The sequence below is a fragment of the Dipodomys spectabilis genome, unplaced genomic scaffold (assembly GCF_019054845.1).
Source record: "Dipodomys spectabilis isolate Male_0828 unplaced genomic scaffold, ASM1905484v1 ptg000085l, whole genome shotgun sequence".
Classification (NCBI taxonomy): Eukaryota; Metazoa; Chordata; class Mammalia; order Rodentia; family Heteromyidae; genus Dipodomys; species Dipodomys spectabilis.
Genome location: NW_024870762.1, coordinates 9,870,395 through 9,886,655, shown reverse-complemented (window position 1 = coordinate 9,886,655; position 16,261 = coordinate 9,870,395). Strand labels below are relative to the sequence as shown.

Sequence of the window (16,261 nt, the reverse complement as noted above, 5' to 3'; positions counted from 1 at the left end):
TAAATATAGACTCTAAGTCATGTTTTATGGTCTATGTTTTATTCTTCCCTGGTGTAAGTTTCATACTCTGTTCTTCTGACCACATTAAAATTAAATGCAAGTAATCTGAGAATGGTTGTAAACGCCTTACTTCCAAATTGTGGATTTTATTCTATGTGAAAATATTCCAGCAACTGCAAAACTTGGGCCAGCCTGAGCCACCAGTGGTTGTATTTCATTTAATAACTGCTAGCTAATAGGAATAACCGACACTATACAAACTATTCTGATCACTCCAAGAGATGAAGCGCCTACGTTGGATCTCTCCAACGTAGAATAGCAATGTGTCTCACCCAGCCATCCCTCAACCTTGCAGGTACAGGTTGAGAAGGTCCCGGATGTAAGGGACGCCTTCCCACCCCTCTGGCCACTTCAGAGCATGCGCAGGGGGCGCACGCAGGCGCAGTGCGGCGCGATCTGCACATGCCCAATACGCCGGAGCCGCGCTTCTGGCCGGGTGCCGGCTGAGGAGCCACGGTCCGGCATGAGGGGCTGGGGTCTGGCTGCCCCCTCCTTGCCGCTGCAGCTCCATGGGATGCCTGCGGAGCCTCACTGGGCTCTGCCTGGCCGGGCTCCTGCCCCGCGCGGCGGGGTTGCCCCGGAGGACCCTGTGTGCCCTGGCCTTGGGTTTGACCCCTGCGGCTCGCCCTGCTGCCATCTGTGGCCGCGCCAGCCACCTGCTCGGAAGGAGCCGGGCCTGGCCGCTGCGCGGGCCCCGCCGGCCCGGCTGCACAGGTACGACCCCCCGCGGGCCCGGGGACGCCGGCCGGGCCCCCGCGGCCTCCCGGCGCGTCCTCGGGTGACCCCGGGTGTGTGGACGACCCGCCCCGGGCGGCGGGGGACGCGGCGTGCTGCCCGCTCGGAGCGGGCTCGTGCCCGGAGCCCTGGGCATTGCCGGCCCCCGACCTCCACGGCCTCTGCCCTCTCCCCGCCACGGCCTCCCGCCGCCAATCGTGTGACCTCAGTGGCGGCCGTTTGTTGTGTGCACGTGGTACTTCGGGGGTCGCCCGACTCAAGCTCCCTTGGGTGTTTCAAACCCGGAGTTCCGTCCCCAGGCTTGCGGATGTCTAAGCCGCCAAAAGGAAAATGTTTTTAAATTTCGCTAACCTGTGTTCCGTGTCTTTCTGGCGGACACGTTTGTACCGCTGTACCCTTTGCACAAGTGAGGGGGTTGGGGAATTTAAGACCACGTGGTGAGTCGTCAGGCTCGGGCTGTTCAAACGCTTGTGTAAGCAAACCGCCTGAAAGGGGGGATTCTCGCTGGGCGCTGACGACCCACACCTGTAATCCTAGCTAATCAGGAGGCTGAGAGGTCCGGATTCTGATGCAGACCCACACCTGTAATCCTAGCTAATCAGGAGGCTGAGAGGTCCGGATTCTGATGCAGACCCACACCTGTAATCCTAGCTAATCAGGAAGCTGAGAGGTCCGGATTCTGATGCAGACCCACACCTGTAATCCTAGCTAATCAGGAGGCTGAGAGGTCCGGATTCTGATGCGAAGCCTGGCAGGAATGCCCGTGACACTCTCCCAGTCAACCAGCAAAAGGTCCGAAATGGCTCAAATGGTAGACCACCAGCCTTGAGCAACAAAGCTAAGGGATCGCACCCACTACCAACACACAATAAAATAATCAAGCCTTTAGGTGGCTCCTTTCCTCACCAAACGGTGAAATATTAAAATTTCCACAAATTTGAGTGCAAATGTTGTTCTGAAGCAAAAGATGTTAAGGGGTATTACTGGAACATGCTGAAAAGTGCTTTATTCAATTCTGGCATATAAATGAAAGGGGAAAGCAGTGGTTGGAATCCAACATACATCGTACACACATACACACACATATATATCTGAATCTGAACATGTATATATGTATGTATACCCTGCCAAATATTAACACAATTACCTAACAGATGTTTCTTCAGGAAAAAGGTTTTTTTTAAACTTAGTCTGAATTAGCACTTCTCTGATGTGATTGTTTAACTTATAGACAAAGACTTACAGGCAGGTGCAAAAAATCCTCTTTTGCAACCCAGAACTCATTGTTCAATATGAATTTTGAAATATGTAAGAAGGAATATGACCATTTCTAAAATAGTTTGAAGTGGTGGGGGAATTGATATGCATTAAGTTGGCTCTGAGAATAAAGTTGATCATTTAAAAGCATAAAAAAATATTCTGAAAGCTTATTCAGGGTTATTTCTTAGCTCTATGTGAATATCAATTGTATGATTTTGGGGAATTTGTAATTCTTCAGGTGAAGTGCATCGGTTTAGAACATCTGATGTCTCTCAAGCCACATTAGCCAGTGTAGCCCAGGTATTTACCGTGGTGAGTATATAGAATACCTGATAACTTACAGAAAGTACCTGCCTTGCTTATTTGTTGGCATACTACCACGCTATTATTTTTGTTTTGTACTTAAAGTCGTGTTGTACTTAGCCAGTGACCTGAATGCCTGCTAGATTTTCTTAACAGTGCTCTTGAAACTTTGCCAACTACCAACCTCTTAGTACTAGAACTTGTCATTCAAATCATACCTCAAAGCTGGAACCCTCAAAATTTCTCATATATCTGCTTAGAATTTATTAAAGGTTATTTATAGTTAGAGAAGGATTTGAATCTGTGCTTTGTAAAACATGCAGAAGTATCTTGAAGGAAGCACAGTCTAGTACTTAAGAGTACTGCTTTGAAGGGGTAACTGTTTAAAAAGAAATACACTCATTACCTTACTTATGTAACTGTAATCCCCCTGTTCATCACCTTTACAATAAATAAAAAAAGAAAAATTATTTTTAAAATACTTGCTTTGAAAGCTGGAGGAGGATGAATGAATTAATAATAGATTGAGACTCTTGGAAAGCAAAATGAGGGTGGCCTGAGTGAAAGTTATGTAGGAACTGTTTGTGCTGCTGCAGCTTTTTTGACAAGCTTTTCTAGAAGTTTGATTTTTAAAATGAGCACTTGATCTGAGCCAGACTTCCTAAATTTAAATCTCATTTCTACCTTTTGCTATTAACTAGATGGACTTAGACAAATTTCGATTGCATGTTACCTTAGTTTTCTCATTTTTTTTTTTTGGGGGGGTCCGGTCGTGGGGCCTGAACTCTGGGCCTGGGCACTGTCCCTCAGCTCTACCACTTGAACCACAGAGCCACTTCCGGCTTTTTTCTTTTTGCTTATGTGGTGCTGAGGAATCGAACCCAGGGCCTCGAGCATGCAAGGCAAGCGCTCTACCACTGAGCTACCCTCCCAGCCCCAGTTTTCTCATTTTTAAACTAAGAATAAGCCTACTTTATAAAACTGTTGTGAGGATTAAAGTAACTTGTGTATTTAAAATCATATGATGTGTTAATAAGTCTAATCATAATGGCTAGCATGTGTAAAATATGTTGTTCATATTTGCCCTCCTTTACCCTCTTCTTTCATCAACTGATTTTATTTGAAATGAGTTTAGAAAGCAAATTGATTACAAAGTAAACCTTTGGGAAAGCCAATCTGTATGTTTTAAGAAAGTATTCCATTGAAGAAAAATTGTACACAATAAATTTAGTATGCTGTAGGAAGTAGGTGTATCATGAATATCTTTTATTTGAAAAAGAAACAAAGGTTCAGTAAAATACTAGCGTGATTTTCTCTAAAATTTGTCCTGGCATGTGACTGAAGAGTTTTATCATTTGTCTTCAGTGGGTACATGTTTATGGTGTAATCCCAAGGATAGAAGAGCCTGTATTACACAAATGTAAAGCTTCCTTTAATAAAACTTCCCTTTAACATGGGTGTTTTATGCTGCTTATATATTCATATTGATCCTGGTTCATGACAAGCTGAAATATATGCTGTAGGTTTCTATTGTGTTCTTACTAACACAGCATTCAGATGTTTCCAAAGTAATAGCTCAAGACCTGGTTTACCTACAACTACAGCTTAGAGTATGTTTTTCTAGGGAAAAAAAAGTATGTATTTCATAGTAAATAATACAGGCCACTACATGGATTTTATAAAATATTATTTTATTTTTTTAAATATTCAGATAACTCTGAAAAGTTACTTCTACTTTGTAAGAAAAGGGTATAATGTATGTGTCGTATCCTCTCTCCAAACAATTTGAATAGGCCTTTTCTGTACATCTTTATTGATTCTGCCATTGCCTAATGGAGAGGCTTCTTAGCCTCAAGGGGCTCACTTAGATTGATGGATGATGAGCCATGCCATATTTAGTTCCATGCTGAGAGAGCTGACACCGAAGAAATGCAACAAAGCAGAATAAAGTGTGTCCTCTCGAAAGAAGTCTTTTCAGCTATAGTGGAGCTTCATTGGCTTGCTAACTGAAATCTCAGGGACAAAGAGATGAGATTCTCAGAGGAAGGAGTTTGATACACCTTGGCTCAGAGTCACCATAGCACTTCATGCCAGTATCTCTTATAAACATCCTGTAGATACGGGTTCCAGGGCCTCTGTGAGGAACATGGCTAGCTACAATACCAACCACTCTCAGAAAAGGGCTGAGCTGTGGCTTCCCCCTGACATGTGTGATTTCTCACTTAGTCTGTTGTAATTTCTTCTTAGTCTATTGTTACCTGTTCCCTCTTTGTCGGATTTCTAGAGGAATTAAGATAAAGCTAACTCAAGGTCAGGTTTATCCTAACAAAGAAAAAGGGGAGGTTTGTTTTTTTTCAGCTCTTACAACTATATTTAACATAAAGTCACTCATGGCTTATTTCAGTATTTTAAGGGTATTAATCAATGACTTTATTTTTTTTTTATACTTAGACAAAATTTGACACAGAAGGAAATGTTTCTTCTTTTGGTAAGTATCTTTTTTTCTGAGTCACTTTTTAAACCAGTTACCGAGTCTGGTGAAAATTTGGGAACTGTAGTGTTTCAAGGAGAATATTCTTTCTGTGTACAGGTGTGTAGGAGTCTTTACTCAGCATTTGTCCATCAGTCCTAAGTAAAGCTGGTAATTCCTGGACAAGGCATATTTTCCCAGAATTATTTCCCTCTGAAAGGAGCGATACTGACTCCAAGATAGTATTGAAGGAGTATTTTGGAAAGTAGAGCTAGAGCACAGAAACACTTTTTCCAGTTGGCTCTATCCTGTCAGTCTCCCTTATACTCTCTTCCTGTTTGTTCCAAAACATGTTAAGGTAGAATCCCATGATACCTCTGACACTGCAGTAGGAAGAAACAGTATACTGGATGGCAGTCACATGAAGCTCTGCCACTAACTGCACTCTGTGAATAGCAACTTATGAAAATTAAACAAAGATGCTGGGTTAAATGGGAGACTAATCCCCAGAACCACTGAATGAGAAGGAAGGAGGAGAATGAGAGGGAAGGAGAGGGAGGAAAGCAGGTATTGCCTGTGTGACTTCAGATTTTAAGATCATAATGTGTTTTTTGTTCAATATCTCCTTCAAAAGATTTTTCTACTTGTAGCCCTGTTACAGGTGTGGTTTGTTGCTACAAGTACAGACCCTCCTATAATCGATCTATCTTAAACTTCTCAGGTAATAAGCAATTTTCAGGTAGGAAAGTTTGGTGTGAGAACCAACTTAATTCTGTCATTTTTTGCTTGGGGAAGAACAAACTTGTTCATAAATGTTTCATGCTGAATATGATCTTATAATTAAAATATATAGTTGTACAAAATTCATATTGGAGACAAATAATCAGTGTCTCAAGGTAGAAATTGCTTACTGTACCTTAATAGTGTATGGTTATGATTTTTTTATATTGCTTCTAAGTAACCCCTCCTCCAAAAATGTTAAGAAGTATAGAAAAAGAAGAGAAGGGAATAATTAAAGTTAGCCTGAGTGTGCTTTTTAAAGTAAAACTGGGTATGGGAATAATAGAACTGCCCAATTTATAGTTTAGCCCATTCTTCTTTTAATAGAAAAGAAGAAAACAGAATTATACCAGGAGTTAGGTCTTCAAGCCAGAGATTTGAGGTTTCAGCATGTGATGAGCATTACCACCAGAAACAACAGGATCATCATGAGAATGGAGGTAAAGGACTTCATGTTCATCTACATCTCTCCACCACAGCCTTACAATGTTATTTCTAGTCATCCTGGTCAATAGTTAGGTTGAAAGTTATTTCAGAATAAAAATGGGCCATTTTATAATCTAATACATTAGCAGAACTCTTTACATGGATTATATTGAGTAGATTTAACACTGCTTCCGATTTTATGTTGGAAAAAGTCTGACTGTGGTCTTCATTCTCATTGTTTGAAGTAGTCTGCCTTCTGAAGCTGTAAGAGAATCTTGATTTGTAGTAGATACATTTTGCTTGTCTTCAGTTATGTGTGATTATAGTATAACCTTAGCTAATAATGTTTTCTGGTTTTTCAGATAGCCTGGGGCCATCAAATTTTGAAACCTTAGATTTTTTTTTAAATAAACTATTACTAAGTGGTGTTCACTATATAGTCTCAACTTTTTGTTTAAATTTTTTTTTCATAATTGTTGAAAATAATATAAAAAAAACCATTCCTACTTTCTATATTGCTAGCACAGTAGGTGATAGGCTACCTCTATTCTTTCAACATAGGAGATACGATCTCTCTTTAGAGAGATTTCTCATTTCACACTATTCTAAATTAGAAGAGCCCTAAGGCTAGGTCTGTAAAATTTCTAACTAGCTTAATAAATGGTGATATTTTAAAAAGGAATCTTGAAAAAAAAATCTTTATCTTTCCCTGTATTTTTTTTTTTTTTGGTCGGTCCTGGGGCTTGAACTCTGGGCCTGAGCACTGTCCCTCAGTTCTTCAGCTCAAGGCTAATGCTCTACCACTTGAGCCACAGCGCCACTTCCGGTTTTCTGGTGGTTTATTGGAGATAAGAGTCTCACGGACTTTCCTGCCCAGGCTGGCTTTGAACCGCAATCCTCAGATCTCAGCCTCCTGAGTAGCTAGGATTACAGGTGCGAGCCACCGGCGCCCAGCTTTCCCTGTGTTTCTTATGATTACCCTGGAAGTCTTAATGTATGATTTGTATAATTCCATTTCTCTTGAAAGTAAATTAGAGGTATCAAAACACTTATATTCTAGAATTCCTTCTTTTAAAAAAAATATGATTTGGTTTAGTTCTAACACAAAATCAGAAAAATGTTAAACCCAGTTATATGCATTCTATTGTTTTCTGTAGCTCTAACTTGGATACTGTGGATATACATATGTAAATATGTGTCTATATCGATGGATACACAAATTGATATACGTTTTGTTGTTCTTTTCACAGTATTTGAAAGCTGTGGTAACTCCGGAGTGTCTTCTGATACTAGATTATCGGAATTTAAACTTGGAGCAATGGCTATTCCGAGAGCTCCCGTCGCAGCTGGCTGGAGAGGGTCAGCTTGTCACATACCCTTTACCTTTTGAGTTCCGAGCTATAGAAGCACTCCTACAGTATTGGGTAAGCCTATCTTTACTTAGTTTCTTAACTTTGTTGGGTTTTAAATGTTATTGAGGTTGAAATAAGTAGATATTAATTCAGTGATGTTCTTCACCCAGTCAGAAACATTTTTAAGGGTCCTGATGGAGATAGTACTAATTCCTAAATTTCAAGATTCTATCAAAGAGAACTACTGTATGCAGAGCATAATCACTTAATGAAACACATTTAAAGGTGGCTACATTTTATATGATTAAAATAGCCATAATTGCTTGTGATACTTGAAAATACTTAACATCCTAAATATATGTTAAATCAAATTTCAAATACATTGCTTTTTTCTTTCTAAACTATGTATATCATGTGCTTACACATAGAGATATATTATTTAATCATTTTTCTGTTTGTTGTGAAACCTTTGAAGTAGCTAAGTAATGCCTCAGTTTGAGATCTAGACTGACTTGGAAACCATACTTAATTCTTCTAATGACCTCCCCCCCTCCCATTAAATTGATAGTAATGGATGTCTTGAGATATTGTCACACCCAAAACAAGAGTGGTTCACTACATTCCTGGACTCTACCACTCTCTCATTCTCTTTTCTGCCCTCAGTAGTGTTTAAGAGCTAACTGCAGACAAGAATTAGTGCAAGGGGAAGTGGCGCTGTGGCTCAAGTGGTAGAGCACTAGCCTTGAGCCGGAGAGCTAAGGGACAGTGTCCAGGCCCAGAGTTCAAGCCCCACAACCAACAACAACAACAACAAAAAAGAACTGGTGCAAGGAACATACTAGCCAGAGGGGGGAAGGAAAAGAGGGTAAAAAAGACATGAGATGGGTGTGGTTTGGTTGAGCCTGGTGCCCTTCTCTTTTGCCTGCATTGTTCTAATGTTGGAAGAGATGATTGCACAACAGTACCAGGTGCAAACAGTTGTCAGTGGCAGGCTGCACAGGTGCTCAGGAGCTCATGATGTGTTAACCAATACAGAGCTCTTTGTCTCTTAGAGCTCTGCCATGAGAAAACAGATTATACATTATAAGAAATACACATTTTTTATCAGGAGAAATTTCTTCTGAAAGAATAGTGCACAGAAAGTGAGGCCAGCCATGCACCCCGAGGGATATCTTTTCAAAGGGAGCTCCCCAAACCACCTGAGGGACTGAGACATGCCAGCAGCAGCTACGCTTCACAGACATTTGGACTGTGATCTTCAAGCTGCCTACCCAACAGTACCTGAATCCAGAGCTCACTAGGCACAGGATTTGCTATCTCATTTGGAACGTTAGACTGTCCAGCTCTTTCCACTCAAGGTCTTCTGAACCTGAAAGCAGTTCTTCAAGGTTATCTGCAAATAGGTATCCTGAACTCAAGACTCAAGTCAGAACATTTAAAATCCCATTTAAATTCTAGTTTTCAGAGCATTGTTCACAAGAATCTTGAACTGTATTCTTTTTACAAAGAACATAAATATTATATTCTGAAGGTAAATTTTGTTTTAACCATGGAATAGCAGATTTGATTTTAGAAATGAATCACTCTTTTCTTTCATGGTAATTGTCTATAGGGATAACTCTTTCCTGCATTACTTCCCTTTCAACCAAATCTGAGCCTGCTGATAACATTGAGCATAGTTCTCTTAGCGCGGGAGATGTAGTTTTTAATCATTCACAAATGATTCCATCATTGACCATGTTCTGAAAGTTCTAGCTATGACAAATACCTGTATTTAATTGGAGGATTCGCTGACCCTAAGCATTCTAAAAAGGTTGTTTTAATTCTTATGAAAGGTCATGTTGTTGTCTAGATCAATACTCTTCAAGAGAAACTTAGCATTTTGCAGCCACTCATCCTTGAGACACTAGACGCTTTAGTGGATCCCAAGCATTCTTCTGTAGACAGAAGCAAATTACACATCCTACTACAGAATGGCAAAAGGTAAATATGAGTGTTATAAAGACAAATTTCTTAAATTTCTGTTTTACTAATCTTATTAGTGAAGTGTTTAGCATAAATTCATATATAAATGTATGTATCACAATAAAAAAGTATGTACCTGAAAAAAAAAATATATGTACCTGTACATACTGATGTACATGTGAGTCCTCACGACACCATCTCCAAAATAACCAGCAAAAAGCAGCCCAGCTGGAGGTGTGGCTTAAGTAGTAAAGCACTAGTCAAACAAGCAAGCAGAGCTTTGCAGAAGCCCTAAGTTCAGTCCCTAGTAGTGGCAAAAGAAAAAAAAATGCAAAGGTGTTGATGTTGTGGCCCATATTTGAGACCCATGGCTCACTCAGTCCTTACCTAGTACAGAAGAAACAGTGAATAATATGGGGGAAGAGGTATAACTCAATGGTAGAACACTTGATTACTATATAGCTGGGTCCTAGATTTGATCCCAAGCATCACAAAAAGTAAACTTAAAAAATAAAATAAAGGTTTATGGTTGATATTATCTTGGCTTATTGTGAATAAAAATAAATTCCCAATCCAAATATCCTAAATTCAAAACGATTCCACGTTTCTGAGATATATATGCTAAAATTTATATTTGTAGGCTGATGCTCTACTATTTGAGCCATGCCTCCAGCTGAAACTATTTCTACATCACTGATTAATTTTGCCAGTTAATTTAGTTTTGGTTTGGAATTTGTTCCAAATTTGTATGAAAACTATCAAAATGTTTTTTGTTGGTTATTGTTCCTCTTTGAGTGATTAGAGGATTTACTTGATAGGATACCCAAAAAAGGCACTCTTCTTAGCATGAAATGTTACTATCAGTTTATGGCACTGTATTTCTGTATGACTCTTCTTACAGTCTGTCAGAATTAGAAACAGATATTAAAATTTTCAAAGAGTCAATTTTGGAGATCTTGGATGATGAGGAGTTGCTAGAAGAGCTTTGTCTGACCAAGTGGAGTGACCCACACGTCTTGTAAGTAAACTCCCCCTTATTTATTTCCTCTGGGACTTCCATGTTTTTTCATAGGAAATTTTTCAAGAATAGAGAATATAGGCATTTCTTCCTCAATCACTTTTTCTCACCTCTGATTCAATTTAATAAATAGATGTTGAATGTGCACTGGATCCCAACCTTGGTGGGCTGAGATGAATATAAAAATAGTTATCTTCATTTTCACAGGGCAAACCACCAAACTGGCACACACCTCTACTGAAATAATTTATCCCAGTAGAATGAAGAGTTGGGGAGGGACAAGGCAGGGTAAACCAAGACAAGACATCAGCATAAATTCTGTAAATTTGGTCTAATATAAAAATGCACACAAACTTTTTTTTAGTCTCCTATAAATTTAGAAATATTACTCTTCTGCTTGCTCAAGTTAGTTTCTTTTTAAATACTCAAAATAGTTTTGTCCTTGCAGAGCAGTATCAGAAATTAAAACAGATCCATGGTCTGTAGAGATTTTTTTTAAAGCCTTTTTTAGAAATTGGTTATTTATATTCTAATAAGGAAATAAAGATAAAGGGCTATAGAATGTTTGGTAGGTAGCATTTAGATATAATAGAAACTTATTTCACTGATTTATATTTGCTTTGTTTAGGCTGATCTATCTTTTACGTGTTTTGTGACAGAAGTTTTACAGAATGCATCATTCCTCTTTTTGTGTCCACACCTGCACACAGATGCTTGCTTGCTCATACATGGCGAGCTACACCTCCAATTGGTCATTTTGCTGGTTGATTGGAGATGGAGTCTTACAGACTTTTCTACCTAGACTGGCTTTGAACTTCAATTCTCTAATCTCAGCCTCCTAAATAGCTTATAAGACTACAAGTGTACGTCATCAGAGCCCAGCTTTATCCTCTTTCTTGATAGGGATTGTGGATTTAAGAACAAAATAATTGTGTATTAATACAATTCAAAAACATTTTCTTGAGCCAGCCATGGTAGCACATGCCTATTATTTTCCTGGCATTTGGAGGCTGAAGCAAGTGAACCTCAAGTCCAAGGCCAGCCTGAACCTCATAATGAAAACTTGTCTCAAAAAAATTTTTTTCATATGTAAAAATTGCATTATAGATTCATCTTGGAAAGGAAATGCTCTTTTTGTTCATTTCCAATTTTGGTTTTATTTTGCTTGGTAGTAGTTCGAGATTTAGCTCATCAAAATTCATTTTGATTTTTCCTTGAACAGGTAGAACATGTTTTCATGAGTCTTAGACTGGGGCTATGGGATACAGTGGAGCTAACTAGCATATGAAAGGATGGAGCCTTAGTCCTCAAGATACCTGTGTAGTGTTTAGGAACCGCTGACATGGCCTCCCACAGACTGAACTGTTAGAAGAGTAGAAAAGGCAAAGGCTAGGTTTTTTCCACTGGTGGCTGAAGTTTGAGTCACTAAAGACGTGATACACCTAATGGGAAGGTGTTAACTATGTTTAATTAACTCTTTGAATTGAAGTGAAAAGAGCAGTACTGGGATTGACCATGCAGAAGAAATGGAATTGCTCCTCGAAAACTACTACCGATTGGCTGAAGATCTTTCTAATGAAGCTCGTGAACTTAGGGTACTAATTGATGACTCGCAGAGTATTATCTTCATCAATCTAGATAGGTAAGAAAGCACTATAAAACACCTGTTTTCCCTACAAAATACATATATATATATATATTTTTTTTTTTTTTTTTTTTTTGTCCGGTTGTGGGGCCTGAACTCTGGGCCTGGGCACTGTCCCTCAGCTCTTCAGCTAGCGCTCTACCACTTGAGCCACAGCACCACTTCCGGCTTTTTTCTTTTTGCTTATGTGGTGCTGAGGAATCGAACCCAGGGCCTCATGCATGCAAGGCAAGCGCTCTACCACTGAGCCACTTTCCTAGCCCATCCCTACAAAATATTTTAAAGTAAGAGTTTTTTTTAAAAAGGTCATTTTGGAAGGACTTAGGCCACCATCACCATTTATAACTACTACACAGGTTTGTTCATTTGTGTTTTGAAGGTATAGAGCTAATACAAGTGGTCTTTATTAGATTACTAAAGTACATAGTTGGTAAGTCACCTGCTCTGAGTTGGTGTTCTCCTTTCCAGTCACCGGAATGTGATGATGAGGTTAAATCTACAGCTGACCATGGGAACCTTCTCTCTTTCTCTCTTTGGACTAATGGGAGTTGCTTTTGGAATGAATTTGGAATCTTCTCTTGAAGAGGTAAAAATGTATTATTCAATAACTTGGGGTTTTTTTGTTTTGTTTTAAATGATTTTCCGGTCCATTTAATTTGCTAGTGCTGGGTATTGAACTCGGCACTCTACCACTTGTGGCAGACCCCCAGTTATTTTGCTTTGTTTTCAGATAGGGTTTCATGTTTTGGGGGTTTTTTGGTTCCCCCCATGTCCCTGGACTGACACCACTATACCTGAAAAAGATCAGTTTTTTAATGGATTTAAATGTAAACACATTCTCATAGTTAGTGAAATAAATATGAAGTGTAACTTACTTAGAATTGGCAATATTAGTTCTTATGTGTCTGTCATTGTAACTGGAAGTTTGATACTTTATTTGGCTCAATATTGCAACTCTGTGCCAGTAGATTATATCATCCCTACTTTATAGATGAGAAAACAGAAACTTAGAAAAGTTAAGGAATTTGTCCCAGGACACATCTAGAAAATAAGCATTAAGATTTCAACCCAAAGACTGTACTTTCCACTAGCTCTCCTGCCTTTTTGTGTTAATAGAACACTAAACTCCCATAGTCTTTCCTAATTCTAGCCTTGTGTTTTCAGAGAACAACTTACTATAATATTTCGACCAGTGATCTAAAAGTATGGTTGATACTCTCATGACTGATTTTGTGTTCTAATTAGTTTACCAAGTCCACTGTCTTTTTTGGGGGCCATCACCCTAGTCTAATCCATATCATCTCTCTCGAGGACCATTATATACTTCTAAAAACTGGTTCAAAAGATGTAAATCTGGCCAGCCACCAGTGACTCACACCTATAATCCTAGCTACCCAGGAGGTTGACATCCCTTTGTGATCCTGTGGATCACAGTTCAAAGCCAGCACAGGCAGGAAAGTCTGTAACCTTTATCTCTGATTAACCACTAAAAAAGCAGAAGTGGAGCTATGGCTCAAATGCTAGCCAACCTTTAGTGAAAAAAGCTAAGACGTCTGATCCTTAAGTTCAAGCCCCAGAACCCACGCGTACATACACACACACAAAAGATATAAATCTGATTGTCACTCTTGTACATACAAATATTCAGTGGTCATTATTTTATTTTTGGTGGTACTGGAGTTGGAACTCAGAGCCTCCTACAGACATTCTACCACTTGAGCCATACCCTCAGTACTGTTTGCTTCTTATGGTAGAATCTCACATTTTTGCTTAAGCTTGACCTCAGATTGTGATTCTCCTACCTCTGTCTCCTACATACCTGGAATTTTCACGGTAAGTCACTAGCCTCGCTATCTTTTGAGATAGGATCTTGATAACTTTTTACCTGATTTGGCTAGATGGCGTCAACTGCAATCTTCCCATCTATTCTAGTCTATTCTATGTAGCTAAGCTTACAGGTGTGAGCCACCAAGCCCAGCATTCACACGTCCTTTGATTAACCTTCAGATAAAAATCTAGATCCTGTATCTGTGGGGCTTTTCCTGATCTCCTGCATCTTCAGCCACTCTGGTCAGGTGATCCATCCTTGCTTCTTCTCACACTTGCTGCCTCCACACCTCCTCTCAACTTTCTACCTTTGTCTGGTTAATCCACCCCACTTCTCAGATCTTTTGAATTAAGCATCATTCTTATGTACATAGGTAAACATCTGAAATGCTCAAGAATCTAGAATTTTTTGAGCACCAATATTCCAGAGGCAGGAAATTTCATTCCTAACCTCATGTGACAGGTCTGTCAAAATGCAGTCTCACTAGAAATATTGTATGAAATATATTTTGTTTAGACACCCAAAAGTAATGTCATTTTGTATAATCAAATATTCCAGAGTCTGAAATACCTCTGATCCTAAGAATTTTGGAGAAAGTTTATGGAGTATGGGTTGAATACCCTAACTCCATTTTATACTTTGCTACTTGGGAGGCTGAGGCAGGAGAATCTCCTACACCCATGAATTCAAGGCTAGCTTAGGCAATACAGCCAAACTCTGGCTTAAATAAATCACTTTATGATAGTTTGGTTACATGCAATCCTAGTTGTCACGAGGTGTGAATAGTCAGTAGTGAGCAAACTAACAAGGTTGCCTACTTAGCTCTAAGCACCCTACCCTTTTGTCATGAACTCTGCCATCTGTTTTAGGACCATCGAGTGTTCTGGCTGATTACAGGAATTATGTTTATGGGAAGTGGCCTCATCTGGAGGCGTTTGCTTTCATTCCTTGGAAGACAACTAGAAGCCCCATTGCCTCATAAGGTATGAAGGTTGTGGCTGACAGTAGTATTGTGGAGGACTGTAATCATGGCTCTGAAGTCAGGTAGCCTGGGCTTAGGCAGTCACAGATTTTTGTGAGCCTGTACAAGTTATTTCTCTAAACCTTCCTCAGTTTCCCCATCTCCCTCTGTTTCCCTATCTATCAGTTCAGTCAGCACTATCTACGGCACAGGATTGTTTGAGAGAATTAAATAAGTTCTGTATAGCACAGTGGCTGGTTAGAAATTTATTTTTAAAAAACTAACAAGCATTATACAATAAGACAGATTATACATTTAGACAGATGGTGCAAGCTTTTATCATAATCAAATATGGGCAAATGTGTTGTTGAAAGGGCATAATGTTTGTCTTTGTATTAGATGCCACCATGGAGTAAGTAGTGACAGATGGCTTCTAGTTCTTCATATCATTTTACCTGTGGATTATTTCTTGCTTCATCTAGATGGCCTCTATACCTAAAAAGGCCCTTCTGGCAGATAGAAGGATGGATGTGAAGAGCAGCCTGAGACCAGATGGACTTGGATCGAACAGGACTGTCCTAACAAACCGCTAACATCCACCTGGGGGGTAGTCTATATTTTTTTATACTTCTGATAATTTATTTTCTTTTATAGAGTCATATGCTCAAAAAAAAAGATTCATATGTAAAATGTCTGATTATAAAAAATAGAGCATTCTTAATAATAGAACTCGATTGCATTTCCAGAATATTAAGCAAGGTGCTTTCTTTGTAAAAGGCCAAAATTCTATTTCCTAGAAACTTAAATACTGTTTTATAGGCATGCTATGAAACAGACTAATTTCAGGGTGACCGTTAGATAGACTTTATATCTTAATTTATACAAATATTCATATTAAGTGCAGTTTTCTGCCAAATGAAGCCAAGGAACTGGAAGAAGCCACGGTCATTGAGATCAGGTAACCACAATTCTTAAGTACAGGGAATTAGGTTCATCCAGGCTCATAGTACTAGAAAGCTGGCATATGCCAGGCGCCACTGGCTCATGCCTGTAATCCTAGCTACTCAGGAGGCTGAGATCTGAGGATCACAGTTCAAAGCCAGCCAGAGCAGGAAAGTCTATGAGACTCTTATCTTCAATAAACCACTAGAAAACCAGAAGTGGCACTATGGCTCAAGCAGTAGAGCACTTACCTTGAGCTAAAGAGCGCAGGGACAGCGCCCAAGCCCAGAGTTGAAGCTCCACTACTAACAACAAAATAAAAAAAGCTGGCGTAACGTGTTAATCTTAAACTCTAGAAGTTTGTGCTCTAAAATTAATCCTTGAAATGATCTTATTTTCTTGTATATCAGCATTTATATGGACTCCAGTAAATCAATATTTCACACCTACTACCCTGTTTTCTTTGTTTGGCTATAAGAGCCTTTTGAAGTAAAGTTGAAAGGAAGTATTTCTATG

General features: G+C 39.4%; 1 protein-coding gene and 1 non-coding gene across 2 annotated transcripts; both read left to right on the top strand.

Annotated features, from left to right (window-relative positions):
- Positions 1-488: 488 nt before the first annotated feature.
- Positions 489-15,911, top strand: Mrs2 (magnesium transporter MRS2). Its single transcript, XM_042684318.1, has 11 exons — positions 489-774; positions 2,294-2,367; positions 4,810-4,846; positions 5,936-6,048; positions 7,285-7,458; positions 9,239-9,369; positions 10,253-10,369; positions 11,859-12,011; positions 12,483-12,600; positions 14,712-14,825; positions 15,286-15,911. The coding sequence occupies exons 1-11, from the start codon at positions 570-572 to the stop codon at positions 15,394-15,396; spliced, it is 1,347 nt and encodes a 448-aa protein (XP_042540252.1). The 5' UTR covers positions 489-569; the 3' UTR covers positions 15,397-15,911.
- LOC122111585 lies at positions 1,994-2,118 on the top strand. The gene has a single exon (XR_006148034.1). It is a non-coding gene; the product is annotated as a small nucleolar RNA SNORA40 (small nucleolar RNA).
- Positions 15,912-16,261: the final 350 nt, after the last annotated feature.